This window comes from Scophthalmus maximus, chromosome 10, assembly GCF_022379125.1.
Source record: "Scophthalmus maximus strain ysfricsl-2021 chromosome 10, ASM2237912v1, whole genome shotgun sequence".
NCBI classification, from domain to species: domain Eukaryota; kingdom Metazoa; phylum Chordata; class Actinopteri; order Pleuronectiformes; family Scophthalmidae; genus Scophthalmus; species Scophthalmus maximus.
Window position 1 is genome coordinate 8,081,482 of NC_061524.1, and position 20,704 is coordinate 8,102,185.

Here is a 20,704-nt window from a genome sequence, read left to right on the forward strand (position 1 = left end):
CTACGCACTGTTTTGTTTTATTTGTAGTTTTTCCAAAACAGAAGGGTTTGTCATAAATTCAAATCCAAGGAAGACTATTCTACCTTCAATGTTGACTGCAGTGCTGGAGGGGTGACATATTTTTGAATGATACTTACATTATACATGATACTTACATTATACATTTTGTTGAATCTTCACAAAATGAACTCTACTTTTGAGGCCTAAATAGAGGTACCCAGAGGTATCAGCTAATGTTAGACTAAAAACAAAATACACCACTGTCGCATGACTTGAAATTCCTACCTCTAAGCGTCCCACTTGAAATTTGATTTTGTGAGATTACATCTCCAAACCTTTGCTCTTTAAAAGTTGATAATAGTTTCTAAGAATGTGAGTATGATATAAAAAAAAAAGCCTGTAAAGGCCAAGTAGTGAGTAGATCAGTTTTCCTGTTTGGTGTGATGATGTCAAGTGTCCCTGACAACCTCAGTAGTCATATTTCAGCACTTGATAACAACCACCTTAATTTAAGACTCACTAGTGAGGTATTATTCAATGTCTTGATCTTTAGGTAACCACAGTATTGTCCCTACAGCATTGTCTACAGTCTTTTCCATACTTTTTCCTCATCACAGCGACCAAGACAGGCTGTCTTGTCTCACATAGCGCCTGGTGTAGCTTAGCGGGTTACCCTGCTGACCTTGGTACAGAAGGTTGGGGGTTCGCTTTCGGTCATAGGGCATAGCTGAACCCCTGATGGAATGAAGAGTATGAGGAAACTGATGTGTTTACTGAACATTAGAGCATGTCGACCTTTTCAAGTAATAACCCAAATTATGAACCAAAAAACTGAACCTGAATACGAGAATAATTTGTCTCCTTTAAGGATGACAAAAGAAAGAACGTGGGATTCATGAGAGCATCGGCCTTCGATCTGCTGTGTAACTAGTTTAGCCTCTGCCAAGTAATACCACAGAAAACTAAATGACAGAAGGCTTTGAAGTTTCTCTGGTGCTGGAAAAATTAATTTCTCTCTTCATTCTCTCAAGATCACGTTTCTCCCCAAAGAGGTGGTTTCAAGGTCCTGTCCTGCCCCTACATTGAAGCGATCAATATTTGCAACCTACTTGTGATGATGGATGTTTGACCACATGCATGTTCCAAAGACAATGCCACACATCATGGACTGTCTCAAACGGCCCTGAAGCTGCAGCAACGTCTCCAGAGCACATCACATGGCCTTTTATGGTGACATTAGAAGGAAATGTCCTCAATATTGTCTGACTCAGTTGAACACACTGAGCAAATTGCTTTTGATTATTGGGTATTCCATCCAATACAGATGTGCAGGTAGGCATGTCAACCCTCTCTGTCATCGACTCCCCCTCATGATCCGCCCCTCTGGGGACTTCTAAAACACAACACCCCCCTGGTTCACAGATTGCACCAATTGATGTGACCTTGTGACATTTGGAATCCATATACAAAAGGGTAATATTGAAAGTGCATTAAGTATACTATGGACACAAAGACTTGTCACTCTAAACTAGACAGAGGAAAGTTCCATCTATTGAACAATGTGTTATCCACTTTTTCCCATTTGTATCACCAAATTTGTGCTTTTCTGACTCACTAATTACAGGGCTCTCATATATCGCTGAATTTGAGGACTTTGTGGGTGTCATTATGCTTTTAACTGGAGCCCAAAGATCCAACTGAGTAATTGAACCCTCTCTCTTGCAAACCTGCAGTCCACAGGTGATCCCTTTTCTCTTTGTTTCTTCAGATGTACGCCCTGAATAGGGAAAGGGCAAATTGCATTGTCTCTTCAAGTGCTTTGAAAGCACTGCTCTGTCTTCCCTCCATCCACTGTGGCTCTTAAATACCAAAAGACCACCAGAATTCTTGAAAACATATCGTAGCCAACGGCTGTTTGGTTGTGTAGCATGAAAATATGCTGCTATGTCGGCGCCTTCCTGGTAGATGTGTTTATCACCACTAACCTCAGCACAAACCATCATTCATTGCCAGCGAAATGAAGCTGTATCTTGCCAACGACAGAGAGCTGCTTATGTGTCATGGGGGGCATCACTCACAAAGCAGCTGAACTGAGGAACCTGAAAGGCGAAAAAAAACCACAAAAAAACACTTAAGTGTTCATCCAACAGCACAGATTCAAAGTGAGCTTTATAAGGTAAGTGCAGCTATTACATGACAAGCTTTTAAAGTAATTACTGTGTATGAAGATGTGTGTGTTTGATCCACGAGTTTTAGTTGGAGCTCTGGGGTGAAAGTCTCTATTTGTGACAGATAGGACTGAGTGATGGCAAAATGGTACTGTATGTTGTTATCTGAATTTGCATTGTGACAAAAGGCTGAAAAATATAGTAAATGGTACAGGGCCGACTCGAATGCTTGAAAGCATCCAAGCTTTGTCCATTACCATTGCATTCATTAGTATCATTATTACATATACATGACCATAAAAATTGTGAATAGCCCGTGTAAATAAGAAATGGTAATCTAACATAATGCATCAAGCATCAATGTTGATTATTATGAATTATTCTCGATCAAGGACATTAAATACGAGGGATATTTCGTGCATCATGTGATATAGTCACATTACCAGCTTGTGACAGGCTTGTAAGTTATAATCATAGACTGTATATAAGAATGGAAGTGACTGAAGCCTGTATTCTCAGGGAAAACTAACAGACGGCGACTCCACAGGTTGCAAAAAGAAGACAGTTTATATAGAAGTCTATGAGAAAATGACCCTCTACTTCTCACTTGATTCACATCGTCAGTAAACATTTTCCTGAGGAGTTTACGGTCTCAATCGCTCATTTCAAGTCTTCTCCAATACAGCATGATGCTCATTTCGTAAATGTTTGGACTCAAATGGTGGGTTTCTCTGTAATACTGTGAGGTCTCGGCCTCACTATATAAAGTGCCTTGAGAAAATGTATGTTGCGATTAGGGGCTATACAAATAAAAATGTAATTTCATTGATTTGAATTGAGGCTGCACGGTGGTTTAGTGGTTGGTGCTTTGATTGTCTCAATCCAATTTAGCATTGACTGGACATTTATTTCAGAATGAAGAACTTTAGAATCAATTATTTTGACTGCAAGCTGAGATCACATTCAAATAAGCTAATAATGACGTTGGTCTGTGTCACTATGACTAGTCAGCAGGTTAGTACCAAGGCCATACTTGTTGGTGGTGTAGAAGAAAGCTACCGAAATGAAAGCGACTTGAACACAGTCTGGATGTCTGAGGTCTAACATTTGACTGTGTCAGTCTTTGCTTTGATCATCATCCACAGTCGCAGTTACAGACAGTCGAACATCCCTCATGAAATGTCAGAGCTCTTTTGCCCATCTGGGTATGTGCTGAAATGCAGAACCACTGAGTCTAAAAGGAACAAATATACTTTTCGAGGTCATTTATTTCAATCATTTTCTTTCTATGCATTCAACTCCCAATTTAAAGGTACAATGGGGAGGGATTGGAGGGATTAGAGATTTTAGTGCATGTAATTAAAATCTTTGGTTTCATTAACTGATTCTGTATCAGCTGAGACACTGACTGATGTTCACATGTCAACACAGGACAATAAATATAACACCCAGCAAATTAGCTGGCGCTGCTCCACAACAAAACGCGGCTTCTTAAAACTGCTGCAGAGGACGAAAAATCCTCAGAGCCAAACAGACTGTACACAGAATCCAAGTAAATAACTTTATTATCTCATGATGGCATGCAAACCAAATCATTTACTATCTTTTTTTGACCATTGCCTTAGGCCTTTATTGCCTTCATCTCTTAAGAGATACAGAAAATGCATAGATATGAAAAGATTTAATGATTTTGAATATTTTCTCTCGCATCGCAACAAGCTGGAAACAAAGCACTGACTCATCATCATCTTACTAAAACGTTTTTGGGGGGTTTTTGGATGCATGGGAATCAGTGCGTGATCGAGCTGTTCAAAACAACACCACGAACGTTGCTCGTAGATGATGAATGATTTGTCAGAGCTGGGAGTGGTTAAAGTGGCAATCAGCGCTGGATGATGTGGCGATACCTGTGGTTACCGACGGTAACGTCTAATACGAATGGTCACAGAATTCCAAGGGGCAGATTACCAAACTTTTCTTGTTTAAACAAAGAAGTCGGGCAATAATTGACCTTGTTCTGCGAGCAACTCTGACGTGCGCGTGAATCAACAGCTTGTTTGGTAGATACATTTTTCATGAACATTTGCCGTGAGTGCCTCACTCACCGACAAACACATTGCATTCCCTGTGACTTCCTGTGAAAGTCAACTCATGTTTTTTTTCCAGTTACATGCTTTTGATGTGAAGCTAAGAGAGTTGAAAATGTTTGGTTTGCATTTGCAGCAACTTTTTACGTTTATGTTTTCTGGGGGGGAATGTCAACACCCGGTTCATAAAACTGTAAATACATTAAAACTGCAATAGTTTCATCAGTGGGGCATAGGCTCAGTCACCGTTGTGTTACCTAATGTGTCGATGGACAGTGACTCAACAGGCATTTATTTAAATGAAAATCTTTGAGATTGCCACTTTAAAAGGCCGGGTCTAATTGCTGGTGTATAAATATTCCACAACATCAGTCTTTCTTTACACAAGATGAAAAAGGACATTAGGGCTTTCTATTTCCCCTGCACTTTTACACCCATCATTAATTGATAAGATGTCATCATTTTGTCATCGCTTCAATATTAATATTTTAAAACCCGGGGAAAAAAAAGGGCAGAAAATGGTGAATTCTGATGAAATGGGCCTGGATGGAAAGGCCCCGTGTTGTTGGTAGCTTTGGGAGATTCAGACGGAGACTAAAAATAAATCTGAATGTCAGTGATAGATTTTGACTAGAATAGGTAATGATATTTAAATACTTGCTAAATTGGGCTCTAAAATAATTAGTCTTGTATGAATATATTCTCTTTCACCTCCTTGGAAAAGGGGCGTCCCTTTGGCACAATAGGATCCTGCGTTAGTTCCACCGTTCTTTCGGTGTATTTGTGAAAGCCCTCTGTCACATTATATGTTTGCTGTCAATGTGATTATAATAAAGTTGATATTAGTTTGAGCTGCGAGAAAATCTCTTTGACTTCATCACTTGTCTTTGGGCTACACTTCATGTCTCTGGCTCACAATTATTATCACCCCCTGAATACACTTGGTTATCTGCTCAGACTTTCTGTCAGCCGGCAATCTTGCTCGTGTCAGGCAGGCAAGTTGAAATATCATTTGACTGCTCCTCGCTGTCATTTCAGTCACTAGCGCTTCAGCTGGTGCAGCTGTGTGCGCACACTGTGCATCCCCCCCCCCCCCTGTGTTGCTTTTGGTTCCAGTTAATTTTTTCGCCCGGGGCGTCAGATTCCCTTCTACCTGTGCATGTGACCTGCCTCGTCCAGCTTCTTGTCCTGTCTACAAGATTCAGGCTGAGATCCAGTACCCAGGCAGCCCCGACTCTGACCTCCTGCTGTCCACGCAACTCTCCAGGAATGCCAAATCAGTCTTGGCCAAACTCCATGTTCGGCTGCTCGCCCTGCTCCCCAGTAATCCCGGCCTAAGCCTCAGACAAATTCTCTTAAAACTCTACAATAAACAATTTTCATTACGCACACATCTCTGGGTTTGCGTCTACCTTTGGGTCCAACAAGGAGATTTTCAAAACAGTCGACTAAAATGTAACTGATGCAATGCAACCCGGAACAATTAAATCAAAATCTATACAGATTGAAAGAATCGATCAGAAACCCGGTGAGTCCTCCAGATCATTAGTAGAGGCATAGTTGCTCCACGTCCCCTTACTGGGGAGGGAACGTGGAGCCTCATCTCTGACACACAGCCATTAATAAGTCTCGCCGCTTAGAGAGCTAGAACGAAACCAAGACAGATGGGAATTGTGGGGAAGACGGCATGAGATGAGCCGCAATGGTCAGCCCCTAAAGCCACAATGCCGCCACCACACACTGTGTCCATTCCTCTTCACCAAAGAGAGGTGTGTAATGAAGGGGACCCTGACAGTGTACCATGCAATCTCCACATGGCAGGCTCAAGGCCAGACTCATCTATCCCATATTTAATCAGTAATGTATTTTGACTCGCTGGCATGATGGAATTCTCGAGCTAATGTCATTGATGGATTACGGGATCTTTTGAAAGTTAATCTTATTATAGAGAGAACATTGGGCGAAGAATGAAGGAAATGCTAAGCAGAGGTAAATGTATTTCTGAGGGATTCTCATCCCAGTCTGGTTTGTTTGACTCATGTTGCCAGGTTTGATTTTACCACACCGGTTCTGAAGGAACCACATGGAAACTCCTGTCTGATAATATCAGATGATGACTTTTCATCATTTGCCTGACTCCATACATAACAGTGTTTTTGGCCAGCAGACAGAGAAGGAGCAACAAGCTTTTGAATATTTGGCTGTTCAAACGGAGGAAAATGGCAGGAGAGCAAAAAAAAACACTCAAATGTAATGGTTAGAGCTTTTTGAGAGTGGGGGGGTGAAGTGTTAGGTAATGAGCCCTTTTATTTTCCTGTTCTATGTGTGTGTGTGTGTTTGTTGGGCGTGGCTTTCGCACCAGTGGCTGAGAGCAGAATAAAGCAGAAAAAGCCATGGCTCAGTCATCCAGATTCCGCCAGATCGTTAAAAATCAAACTGACAAGTTTAGAAGATCGTCAACGAGTAACCATGTGGCTTCCACTGTGCCACACGGTTACTTGTTTTTCATCAAATAGGGTTTTATTTAACCCGATTTTAATATTGTATTATTTGTTTCAAATCATATTCTTATAAAATGATGTCCTTCATTGCAGGAGATCAACAAAAAAAAAATTAGAGCAATTAGAGGGAGTTAGTTAAGTTCCTCCTGTCCCAACGTAACTATGACTTCTCATTTGGCACTGCAGCCAAACAGGCCAGCTGATTAATTTCACCTTTTTTCAATTTTATTTCCACCTCTCAAAAGCCAACACCTCCCCTACTAGAATTGATTTGGAGAAACAACAAATCTAATATCCTAATTTGATTTGGCAGCTCTGAATGTTGGGCATGAGACATCATTCTGGAGAGGAAACCATGACCTCATTATCGTGTGCGTAGGTTTGGGGAGGATTGCATGCCGGATGACCTACTTTTCTTTGCTAGGACCCCATAAATATCTGAGTAAAAATGTAAATGTAAACAGGTATCGTCGTAGCCCGCTCACAAGATGGAAGGAGCGTGTTGCTCTGGGGCCGTCTTAGATTGAGGGAGAAGGGTTCTCGAGGGTCGCAGTAGTTTGGTTTTTCCTGTCCACTTGTACTCACCCTCCACTATATGAGGTACACATTGCTCTCGTGCTATGACTTCATGCCTGGGGCTGTCTGAATATATTTTTGCACTTCACTGCATATGCATACACACAGACACACAAACCTAAACACAGACGGCTTTGTTTCTATGGTGGTGCAGGCTGATTGAGGTGTGAGTGATTGTGAATGTCTTACAATGCAAAGAGAGTTCCCATTCATGTGTTTGGTGATTTTGCTACTTGCAAAACTATAAATAATAAATAAATTATATATATATATATATATTTAAAAAAAAATAATAAAATGCAAATGATCCCCAAAAATCTATTGTGAACCTGGTATGATTGATCACGGTTTCGACAACTTCAAGGATTGTCTCCTGCGTGATTTTCCACAGGTGCCTAGAGTTTTCCCAGAGACCACAGGAGACGACCCACAGATCCATCTCTCTGGCCTGATTACTCTACTGCCATCCCTCAGCTAACGCTGTCCTCGGCCGGTGTTCAATACCCCATTTGTAGTGGAGCCGGCGGTGCTGTGACAAGAGGGATTCAGGGTTATCTGGTGACCTTTCGAAAAATAAAATACTTCATCCCGGACTCAAGCGCACTTAGTGTCAATGGGTACAAACATCAATGAAACCCATACATATGTAGGTTGTATATTCTGTGAAACTAAATGAAAGGCATTGGCAAGGCGATGCATACCCTGCGTGCACCGCACATGAATTTCATAATGAAAACTTTTTTTTACATAACATTAAAGATCAACTGCAACTTTTTTTGAGCTGTGTGCCCTGTACTTTTGTGTAAATACCTTTTGTTTAACCACACTACTATAGTGTCTAAAGATGGAAGTGTCAGCCAGTCGCTCCACCACTTTGCTCTGGGCTGATATACCTCAACATATTGTGGATGGTCTGGACTCGAGGGACATTTTCCTGACTTTAACCTCAGACTGAAAGCTTTTAAAATGAATTCCATGAAAACAACAACAGCAACAGTTCACATAATGCGTATGATGAACTGTCAGAACTTTAATTATCCACCTGACTTTTGACGACATCGTGATGACATATTTTAAATTTGTCCAATAATTCATGCAATGCTACCAACAAGAGCCTTTCTTGGTAAGCTAAGATGGTAAGCATTACATCTGCATGTTGATATTGACATTGTAAGCGTGTTGGCATACAGACATTGGCATTGATTTAAAATTTCTTTTAACATACCTCTTCAAAAAGTATTTAGGTGCATCACTATATCCATTACAATTCAAACGACACAGAACCTTCTCTAGCCTCCAGTGTACTTTAATCATGGCATCGCAACCACTGCCCCACAGTCCACACTATAGATTGGCCAAGCACAGTTTCCTCTGGAGCCACAGGAGGGGAGGGAGGTGCGAGCGGAGAAAGCTGCACCTGGAGTCTAAGCCCCAGAGCGGTGTCACGAGTGCAGCTCCTTGCCTGAGGTCCACACCTCCATCCGCGTAGTGTCAACCACAATCTAGTGTGTTCCTCCTCTGCCATGACTGACACTCCGCCGGCTGGTTAATCAGTGAGACTGACCCAGCCTGTCAGTCAGCGCTGCCTGGAGGGCCTCATCATCAACCTGATGCAATGCGATCCTCGCTCTCTGGGGATACATTCCCACACAAAAAAACAATAATGGATTATATGTAGTTTGTGCCCCGGTATTCAATTAAATTCAGTTAGAATTAGTTTTATTCATATAGCGCCGAATCACAACATACTGTATCTCAAGGCATGAATTTTTTATAGTAAGGTCAAGACCTTACTATGGAATTCCGCTTCACTGGTAGGTGCACTGCGGCGATGCTGTGCACACAACATGCCTGAGAGCTGGAACATCATCTCCCAGAATGCTCCTGTTTTCACCATACTACACTGTTGTTCTCTGTGGATCTCCAGTCAGCTCCAGCGCGCGTGTTGCAGCTCAGTGACCTGTATCACAATCAGTCCTATTTCCATGAATCAGTGCTAATTACTAGTGTGAGCCCTGCAGGAGAGCATTACAGCCCGAAAAGAAACTACTCATAAACATCGACGTCAAACATGTTTTAAGTGACTGTACTCATTTTGATGAAAAATAAGAAATCGCTCAAGGCCCATTACCAAATTACATATTGACTCTGTCGGAGGGCAGGTAAAAATAGAAGACGTAATATATGAGGCAATGCCTCGTGTTCATATCCAGCAGGAGCCGTTTCCCGTTTTTATGCTATATTCCCCGTATATCTCTGCCAAGATTATTTACTGTGTTTTATCCCGTGATCATGCGTTGGCAGATCATCTATATGAGCCTGCTCCATATGAGCAGAGGGCAGGGAGGATGTCAGAGTGCATTCTTAAACACCGCGTGAGCACTCGTGACACTAATGCCTTGCTTCGAGGAGCAATGTGTGTAACCTGCCTCTGACGCACCTTCATGGAACCTTGACTGCATACAAGGCCTGACTTGAGAGGTGAACCTGAAGTCCAGACCTCATCTGCAAACTCATCCAAAACAAAAGAGGCCCAGAACATGTCATATGAACATTACATGATCTGCTTATGTGAGCATTTTCCAATCCACCACCTCCAAACAAAGTGCTGAAGATTTTGAGTTGTGCGCTTAGCCGCATGTATGCTGGGAAATTGGGAACATTTCTGGAAAACATTCTGCGACGTCTGGGCAAAGCATTCACGAGGCAGGGCATTATGATAATCTTACCGCTAGTATTTCTAGTGACACAGAGGCTATTTGCAGCGAAATGACCTCTGTATTATTTATGAGTGCATTTCTACAGACATGCCCACAGTACTGTGGATTACTGCACTATTCTGTCTGAATATATTGTTGACTTTAAGAGCTGAACGCACAAGGGCAAGCATGGCCATTGAGAAGCCGGAAAGCATCCATACAGCAAAGGGCCTGTAAGTGTTCCATTAGAATAAACTCTGTCATCGGAGTATATGAGGATTGTTGTATGAATACACTGTAGATTGAGCTTTCGCACATGTCCAGATACAATAGAACAAGAACTTCAGAGTGTTAAATTACTGAATGAGTTCCCATCCGGCCTTTTGAGCATATCTGATGTTTGGACAACGTGACACTTGTGGGATATGCATCTATGTAACCTTGAAGGCGAAGAAGGATGAACTAGGACAGGATGAACTGAAAATTTGGCCTTGAAAACAACAAGGAAACCCGTCCAAGCCATTAGCCCGTCTTTCCTTGAATAGTCAAAACATATGGTGGCATTGTACATTCAGTCGGCCAGACATGGTGATGATGTACATTAGTCAATGTCTAAAAGGAGATTTTCTGTAGGAGGAATACATGGACTGACTTGCTCAATGAATTCCGACATCAGTCTTCACTGCTCTTTGCATTCATGTATCTAATTTCTTATGGAAATATTGTAAGCAACACCAGAGGTGTTGTTCGTAACACGAACTTTGGTCCAAACTTAAGTATCTCGACTACTACTGAATGAAAGTTTGCTACAGATATTAAAAGGCCCATATTCTAATGACTGTTTTGAGTATGTAAGAGTTATCAAAACACAACATAAACATGGAATAGGTGTAAGGCATCACAATTGGTTTAGACGTATCCGTCTGTGAATATTATCTCAATGTGCTGTGCTCATGAGTTGTACATTCACCACATTTATCAAATGAAAAATCTGTGAAAAAAAGACAGTACCTCTCTCTATTCCCAACAAAGAGGTTGAACAACATTGCAAGTAAATTGGAACACAGATTGCTTCTGTGTACCCCAAACATGTACAAATATGGAATGTTGTGATGAGGGAAAGCGTGACATTTCTCTGTTTATCTTACTGATTCAAGGTTTAGCTAAATAAAATAATCCGAGAAATGTCATAGTAGAATAACTGACATTGTCATCAGTGAGCCTGCCTTTTTCCATTTTTCATCCTTATTGTGTTGCAGTAGTTTTGATATTATGATATTGAAGATGACTATGTATCACAGAGAAATTAAGCACAAACATAATACCTATTCTGCAGATATGGTAATATATTTATAATCAATTATGGGGCCATGTTGTAGCAATATTATGTGTGCATAGATTTACGTAACTGTATCTCAATCCGTGTGCGTAATCAGATTTCGGTGTCTGTAAACAAATCTGCAAATACGTACTGAGATTAGCACACAGAAATACAATTACAATTTTACACACACACACACACACACACAATAAAAAAATCAATAAATTAATTTCATCCTTGTTCTGTCTGCTAGTAATGAACTTTTGCTTTGAGTCGGTATGACTTTAAATGCCTGTGCATCCAGTGTTTTTGGTAAATTTCTGTAGCGTGAATTAATGAGACCTACAATTGATTGACGACCCCCCCCCCCCCTCCTCCTTTGTAAAACCCAAATGACTTTAGTACTGTAATGGCCATCATGTGATTTTGAGCATAAAGCGGTGGAGCTACTTCACTCACCTCCGAACGGAGACTTATTGTGCACAGCATCTCTCAACACATTACATTATAAAATCAATAAAAAATGTGTGTTCAGAGTGAGCTACAACCCCTGCTGTTCTGATTTGGTTATACGGTCTAACTGCATTTCTAAGCATGGTTAATATGATTATATGACTATGGAGACCAAATGTGGAAAGCCCAAATCCTGCCGTGTAATGAATGAAAATGTAGGGGGAATTGCTGGTAATAAAATGAGGCCTGATGACTGGATGTGTTCCTCCTCCCCATTCAAAGTGAAAAGGCAATCACTCTGCTTGACTGTTGTTTTTGATTTGGCTATGGCTTTTAGTTCTACCTGGCAGCATGATGGGGAAAAAAGCCATCAAGAGTGTTCAACAACATCACTTCCATAATTTGCTTTGCGACCAGGGGCTTTATACGTTGTAGTGTTCCATCCATCCATCGTCTACCGCTTTATCCATTTAAGGGTCACAGGGGGGGCTGGAGCCAATCCCGGCTAACATTGGGCGAGAGGCAGGGGTTCACCCTGGACAGGTCGCCAGCCTATCGCAGGGCCACATACAGAGACAGACAACCATTCACTCTCACATTCACGCCTACGGTCAATTTAGAGTCTCCAATGAACCTGACCCCATTCTGCATGTGTTTGGACTGTGGGAGGAGGCCGGAGAACCCGGAGAGAACCCACGCATACATGAGGAGAACATGAGAACTCCACACAGAAACGCCCCGGTTGGTTTGAACCGGGATTCGAACCCAGAACCCTCTTGCTCTGAGGACAACGTGCTAACCACTACACCACCGTGCAGCCCTCGCTGTAGTGTTATGTGAGGTTAACTACGCCAAGATCAAGCCAATCACCTTGGCTTAAGATAAAAAGCCATCAAATTTGACACATATTGTCTTCCATTTCCCTGATATCTACCACAAACGCATGATATTTATTTTCCAGTGTGGGACAACAAGCCAGTTAGTGGTATGAATAGATGGAGGACGCACATTGGCTTGGGTCTTGGTCTGTAATGCGTATTCGCCTGCAAAGCCAGACAAAAACGACGACTCGTCTTTTTCTAGCTTGCAATAGAACAAATCCCCCAAACTATGCCAAGGAAGCGCTGCTGTCAAATAAAGCATTACCATGAATCAGAGCCCTGTCCGGGCACCCACGGTTAGCAGACACAACAATCGGGCCTTGAATAAAGAAGCACAGGTTTCATGTGTACTTACACTACGTCGGTCAACCCCGCTCGTCAGAAGGGCTGTACACCACAGTCGAGAAGCTCGACATGGCTTGCCCCACTTGGCCAAAACGAGGACTCGGGCACCCCTCGTCTTTCCATGGCGCAGGTGGATTGGCTGAGAAAATGGGGTTATGGTGGGGAAAGAAATTGACCGGGCAGAATTTGTGGTAAGAAGTAGTGCGGGCAGAGCCACAAGGGTCGGCCGTTCATGCCAGCGTGAGGAGCAGCTGACATTAGTATTCCACAAGTTGGAAATGATGCACATGCACCGTATCAGATTCCATACTGTCTCGACTCTCTTATCTCTGCCCTTGCACCGACTGCCAGGCATGCAGCGGTAGCCCCTCCATCACGCCGCTCACGGTTACACAAGCAGGAGGCGCATCTCATTTCTCTTCGTCACGTTGCGGCCCTCTCTTCGATGGAGGGGGGAGAGGCATGGTCCTCCCCTCGATAACTTTCAGCAAACTGAAACTTAAAGGAAAATAAATAAGGAGGGTAATCCTTTCGGTTAGATTTCGTCACTTTGGTCGAAACTGAGACATTTCAACAACTATTTTAGAAATGTGTAATTGTCTCCAGAGGTTAAAGGAAAGGCTCTGTGAGACTTTGTGTCGAGCCCAGTCAGCAGATCAAAACACGAAAATGTCATTTTCCAAATGCCTGCCAAATAGCAAATGAGGTTCCTCACAAGCCTCGGCTGCACTTTGGTGCTAAATAGCAAATGTTAACATGCTATCGCACTCAAATGTAATGGGATCCCAGAGGCAGTATCTCTTATGTCACAGATGCCTCATATTTATTCATGTGGCCTGGACTGTGACAGGCATCTGCACCTTCACGTTACCATGTTCCTCTGCACACTACCGGTAACTGATTATTCTACTGCATTACTTCTACTGTTAATATTTCACATCAATTCTTTAAATGTATTATTCTTATTCTCTATATTTTTTTTGCAATTCCTACATTTTACAATTGTTTGTGTATATATTGTATATATTCTTAAAGTGTGCTGTGTGAAACGTGCTGCTGTTACACCGGAATTTCCCAGCTAGGGATAAATAAAGTAACTATCTCTCTAGATTGGGCAAAAATCAAAAGGGTAAATATCCCAGTGAAGGAAAATTATGCTGCTTAGCAATCAAAAGACTCGTAACGCCACGTCTCTTGAGTAATAAACTTCCTATAGAGCTGCTGATCAACGAACAGGCCCTTTTCCTGAGCGACTGTACCGGGACACATGGCGAAACTGACGTGACTAATCCCTTTGTGTGCTGTGAACACATTTCTTCAGACTTTCTTCTGGCGCAGGGACAATAGGGTCGATTCATTGATTGGTCAACAAATGCAGAATTGATTGGGCTTAAGATGTAATAACCAATAACTGATCACGTGGGTGTTTCTACAGTGAAAATGGCAAACATTTTCTGGTTCCAGCTTCTTGTCTGCCTCGGTTTGATTCTTTTTGCGTATTTTGCAATAATGTGAACTATATCGCCTCAGGTTTCTAGACTGGTAGACAGACAAATTGTGGAATAAAATCCAGGTAACAATCGTGATTCTTATCTTCACAAATACCAGAAATCTCTTTTGGTACTTTGTCAAGAACATTATGTAACTGGAACAAAGGACTCAAGTATGACAGCAAAGAGAACGACCCTGGCAGTGATAAAAGTACACACACAAAATCTAAATGTTGCATACCTTCACACACAATGTTAAAAAAAATTATAACAATAATAATTTACAACATATATATAATTATGGAAATGAGAACAAGTCAAGTGTGTGGGCATAGGTAGGACTTCTACACAGCAGGTAAAAACTAAACAAAAATATTTTACTGGTGACAAAAGCAGTTTCTTACTTCTCCAGCCTAAAGTTGAACTTTTTGAAAACATATATTGTACATATACAGACACTGTCTTCACACTTCCATCATCAGAATAAGGGAACACGATAGGTAGTATCCAGTGTCAGCTGCTGAAGAACAAAGTGTCCAGACATCAACAAAGCAGACTTGAACGGAAACTATAATTTCTTCAATGTTATGTGATAACGAGTACTACAAACTCTACAAGCTGTCTGGGCAGAAGCTCTGTAATCCCGTTGTTAACGTGCGACTTGGGGAACGGGACATTTTTGGGGCTCGACGAAAACAAATCAGTCGCATGAGTCTGAATGTTGATACTGACAGGGCGTCTGCGACTGGCCAAATCAATACACATTTGTCATTTGAAAGGCAGCAATATGAGACTAGAGCCCTCTAGATGCTCTGCTATTGGAGAGACGGAACAAGAACAGTGACTTTGTCAATCAATTTAATCAATATGAAAAAAAAAGGGTAGCCAGGAAAGCGTTCTATTCTTTTACCCTTCTATCGATCAGATCCTGCCTACAGCAACTCTGTTCGTCCACTGCCAAATTCCAGTTTCCACGCAGTTGGAGGAGACAACTGGAGCAGTGAAAATTACAATAAGTAGGGCGGCATTGAAATCCTCAGGTTACGCAGATCTTACAGTAATGAGATTTTTTTTCTTTTCTGAAAGGGTGTATTTTCCAATCAGGAAGTTAAATTAACATTTTGGGCAATACAACCAGAAATATTAAAAAGGAGTAAGCTTGCACTGCAATGTCTCATGAATTAATTTCATCATGTTGACACAGCATGTTTAACCAATGAGCATACGCACATTAATTTGTGGGGAAGATGCGAAAGCAGCACTAATTGTTAATGGAAGCTACAATCCGTAAACGGACATTTAGAGACCCAAGAAAGCAATCGTAAAACTTACTACATCATAACACAATTACCGAACTTACAGCTGTTAGATAAAGCTGCATCACCGCATTCAAAGCATACCCGACAGTGAGCCAGTGTTTTTAAACTCCTTCCTTCCACAGTAGGATTCCATTCATTTCTGTCTGGTGCTGCCAAAGTGATAATTTCTGAAAGTCTGATACAAACAGCTTATGACAAATTGGCAATCCTGGAGACTGATGTGGACAGAACAGTCTAACTTGATATAGGCTTGATATATTGAGTTCTATCTGCTGGGACAGAGATCCTAAAGGTGCAATTTGTCAGCAAAATGCTCAGCAGTAACATTGATATTTTAATAACACAAGCCATGTATAGGGGGAATCTCTGTGAGCTTCCCTCTCTGAGAGCCCCAGCGCTCTTTTATGGAGTAAGGTATATTGCATATTGGGTCTTACGTCTGGTGTGGTACAAACAACATTACACGCATCAAGTAGAAAAACAGTACTCATAAAATCACATAGAAGAGAATGAAAGTAATGAATCATTTTAATGGAATGTTTAACCCCTGCATACTGCGGTAGCTTTGGTTTTTTGCACACGGAATAATTTGCAAAGCCAGCTGACACGTCTGCATGTAATCATCTTGAGCCGTGAAATATAACTGAGACGGAAACAGTATATTACATGAAAACAAAGTTAGGGATTCCATAAAGTATACTGTTGAAGGCGGATGGTGCGAGAGTCACTTTGTGGTGAACATCATCTTCCTCGGAGTCAGTGAGGAGATCTGCAGAGGGAAGCCAGAGAACGCAGTAATTACTGCATATCTGAGAGCTATATTGAAAACTCAGCTTAGCTGGATTCAGAGTTTGAAGAATCCTGCTTGATGTTTCGCTCTTTGCAGAAAAAAACACCCACGAGCCGCAAAAATTGAGTAGAAATACAAACGTGAGGTGTAGTATGATATACAGTTCAGTACCATATGGTCTTGTAACCATGTGATGTGTCGTCTCTGAACTGCTCGCTTTCCGCGAGGCATGGACAGTCTGACCAGACGTCTGTCTGCCCTTCACTAGATCTGCAACACATGGTGTCAAACACAGACTGCATCACTGTTACTGTTAGTAAAGCCCACAGGCACAACGTTGACATCTAAAGAAGTAGAATGATAAAGTAGAAACTACATGATATCCAAAAAAAACCTACTGTCTAGAACAGTGGCCATATTGTGTGTGTTCTGTTGAAGGCTGCTGTGCCACTGATTGAGGACAACGCAGCCGACACCACCCAAACTCAACAGCAGAGCCGTCTCCAGGGGTTTCTGCAGGGCAAACTGTCCCGCACTGGAAAGAGGGGGAGAAGTAGTGAGGTTTTCCAAAACACTAACAATTACCAAAAATATAAGCTGTCACTACTGTAAAGTGAATGCGCTAAAAGGCATTCGGAGGGTGCAAGGAGAGACAGAAGATGAGTGAGAAGAAAGGTATGAGGTGCTAATTTATTTAAACAATAGCTTCATTCAACACAAGCTTTTTTCTTACATCTTGTGCGTGTCAAGGATTGACTGGCGGAGAATGCCGGCATTGTTCTGCAGCTGCTCAAAGAGCAGAGCTATCTGGCAGTCTGAGGAGAAAACAGCATTATCTGGCAACAGAATAAATGAAGCTTCTAATCAAAGACTATTCACCGACGGCAGGACAAAAACACACCAAGCTCCTCATAGGCATGAGGTGCTGTGATGTCTCTTAATGTAAAATGTTTTAAAGCGTGACTTGCAAATTATGCATAAAACACACTTCAGGATGTCCATCATGTTCTGACACGGACATAAAATTAAAAAAACTTAAAACTTCAACTTTTTAGTTCAACTCTTCTATTTTTTTGCCCTGTAAATCATTGTGGATCAGCTGTGTTTGGTCTCAAATGTTTAAACTTTACTTGTGCAGTGTACGTCAAGCTGGAGTCGGACCTTTGATGACATCATCGAAGCGTGGTGTATGATGTATATGAGGGAAAGAGGTTTTATGGTTCAATTTATCATGAATAATAGCGGTAGTCTTATTCTGCTTTTATTCATTTGAACCATGTCCTAGAGTGTTACGCTATCATTCTAGAAAAAAAAAACAACATACATGATATACAACTCAATTTATGAACTAAACCATAACATATAGGCCATGGGCCTTAACTTTAAACCAAAAAAAAGGGGGAATACTGTGGAAATTATTCTTGCCACAGAGCCAGAGGGGCTTTCAGCAGGACTCTCACAATTCATCCATGCATGAGCACGAAAACAGGCTTTTTATTGTGCGAGCACTTGGACTAGTCCTCTGGATGTGAGAAACTGTGCTGACACTTGCGTCTGGTACAAAGGCAGTGTGTTGCAGCTGTTCTCGCCATCGTCCTATACTGTGACGTGCGTGTGCGCGTCTAAAGTGAGACACTCTTGCCCCTATAACTTTGCTATAGGTGCTCAGGGCCAGACCAGGAGTGTGGAGCTTTGACAATACCTGTCTGACCCGTCTGAAGAAGGAATATTCCTACTTAAAAAAGACAAAGATGCAGATTAAGTAACGCACATCCCTGATAAGACTTGAGTGCAGATGGTGCAGCATGTGTGACACCTTTTTTTCCTTTTTTCTCAGAAACACAAAATCTGGCATCGCCTGATGATATCTTGATGGCCAATTAAGTAGGAACAGGCCGGTGTGTTGTGAAGTAACAGCTGGATTTCAGACCATGGTGTCAGTCACACTATAGTTAGCAGCAATAGCGCCGGGGTAGTGGGTGGCACATATGTCTGGCCTCGGGGTGATGTGCAAGGGCGGTCTGACACTATCAGTCACATTGGAAAGTCCACTCATCCTGAGACACCGAACCGTTTGTTTGCTGGTGTAGGAGGGAAAAAATGCTGAGGCTTTGGTTGATTTTGCAAAATACCTTTAAAGATGTAAAGAGCTCAAAGGCGATTTGAGCTGGTTATTATTTATTTCAAGAGTAGAAGGGAAACAAATGAAGAGGGGGAGATGAGTTTAGAGTCTTCTTGTCCTCTTGCTGTAAATAAATGACAACCTTCTCCAAGTAAAAACAATTTTATCAAAGAGGCTACGTCGGTGAAAATCTACTTTCATTCATCAGCTGAGACAATGATTCAGCAAATATCCGTCTTGAGACACTGATATAACCCTTGTTAAATTTACTTTATGAGGAATAAAACATTGTTGCAGTGTCAGTCACTATTCAACTGCTTTTCCAGCTCAGCACGATCAACTACTGAAACACAGAGTCATTAATCCTCATTAGATATTCTCAGTTAACTGGTGTTTACAGGCACTCTGTGAAGTTGTGAAAGTATTACAGCAGTAAAACCTCATTGATTTCTTGCTGCAAAACAGGGATATTTCTAAATGCTAAGGAAATGAAAGATTGATGTTTGAAGAACTGTTCCATTTAGCGCTTACATAATACACAGCTCTGCTCCCAATCGATTCATTATAGTATTTTGTCACCCATTTTAAATGCTTAAACAGTGGAAACAGACAACTGTTTGCCCCCTAGTGTGTCCAAGTGGTATCACTGCCGGCGCCACCGTAGCAAAGACCAGATCACTGTCGATTTTCAGTGCTATGATAAAGGCAGAGTAAAACAGCCAGCAGTATTAATATGTAGGCTTATCGATCTTGTAGAAATAATGCCAACTGAAGGTCAGTTTTGAACCCCCTCAAGTCCCTGAGCTTTCACTCTTGCTCTACCTCAGTTTCTATCACTCTCACTCTTCTCCTCTGACCACGGGGGTCTGTTTCTAATGCCGGATAGAGTTTCCACAGATACACCTGCTGTACCATTTCATGTCACTTCCTCCATCTGAGCGGAGCTACCAATGGCTACTGCAGAAAAAAAAGAATAAAGGTCTAGCCTCCATTATCCTGTTTTGTTGTGCAATGTCTTCCGCTGTGGTGTAAAAGGTTTCATTTACTTTTAGCGGTGGCAGGTGGAATTGCATAGTTTGTGTGTGTGTGTGCAGTACCAGAGAGAGTGAGGGCTGCTAGTTTGGCAGGTGGAATTGTTGCTGTGAAGCGCTCCGTCCCCAGGTAAATAAAGACACTGCATTTGCACAACAGCTGCTCCATCTCGGATGGACTTGACAGTTATAAGAGAGTGAAGGCAGAACAAAGGAGATACGGTTTACTGCAATGTAACAAATACAGTATGTTCACCAAGAAAAACAAAACAAGAGGACACACGCTGCATTGCATTGATTTGCTCTGCTGAAAGGCTCCAACCTGGGCGTTTGTTTGCTGCCCATGAAGCCCTCCCACAGATGGGGGAAATGCTTGCTTTGGGTTTCCAAAATCTCGCTCATCCTCGTGCTCAGACTGGTCCCTTCTGCGCCAATATACAGACAAGAACATACAAATAAAAGTAAAACTTCCACTTGTGGAAGGTGTTCAATGAAACGGGAGCTGCAATGTAACTCATGCAAGGACACAATAGTGCAGTTAGTACAATGTAAAAGTACATGAAGGACACTTTGAAAGGCTGGGTGCTGAGAACATCACATGCAGAGCCATTTGCTGGCTGCAATAGAATATAAAAGGAACATTAATCACTGAAGAACTGAGGTACTTGAGTCTCTAAAAACCTCCTCTGGTAACACTTTGTTCCAGTGCATACCACCCATGTAAAAACTAAATAGAATAACATTTACTTACCAAAGTTGCCTTCATTGTAAGGGTCAACGATATCTTTAGAGGCGTGTTAAGAATAATGTTCGTAAAAGAAAGGGTGCCATTCTCTTTTGCAGTGGGACCCAAATGAAATGTTCTGTCTTATCTACAGCATTAGACATAATATTTGACAAAAGTCACTTTAAAATGGAAAA

The 20,704-nt window shown here is 41.7% G+C and overlaps 1 protein-coding gene across 10 annotated transcripts in view; it reads right to left on the reverse strand.

Moving 5' to 3' along the window:
• Nucleotides 1–16,350: 16,350 nt before the first annotated feature.
• The window catches only part of LOC118283518 (cilia- and flagella-associated protein 46), a 46,811-nt gene continuing 42,457 nt past the window's right edge, over nucleotides 16,351–20,704 (reverse strand). For 8 of the 10 annotated variants that reach the window (XM_035605585.2, XM_047335181.1, XM_035605586.2 and 5 more), the window contains 7 exons: nucleotides 20,535–20,567; nucleotides 20,106–20,208; nucleotides 19,850–19,962; nucleotides 17,364–17,445; nucleotides 17,029–17,165; nucleotides 16,802–16,900; nucleotides 16,351–16,609 (listed from right to left, as the gene is read on the reverse strand). In XM_035605585.2, coding sequence (XP_035461478.2) covers nucleotides 16,503–16,609; nucleotides 16,802–16,900; nucleotides 17,029–17,165; nucleotides 17,364–17,445; nucleotides 19,850–19,962; nucleotides 20,106–20,208; nucleotides 20,535–20,567 — 674 coding nt within the window. In that variant the 3' untranslated portion in view covers nucleotides 16,351–16,502. Of the gene's footprint in view, nucleotides 16,610–16,801; nucleotides 16,901–17,028; nucleotides 17,166–17,363; nucleotides 17,446–19,574; nucleotides 19,710–19,849; nucleotides 19,963–20,105; nucleotides 20,209–20,534; nucleotides 20,568–20,704 lie in introns of those variants that run through there. The other 2 variants (XR_004784558.2, XR_007031614.1) reach the window with 2 other exon arrangements.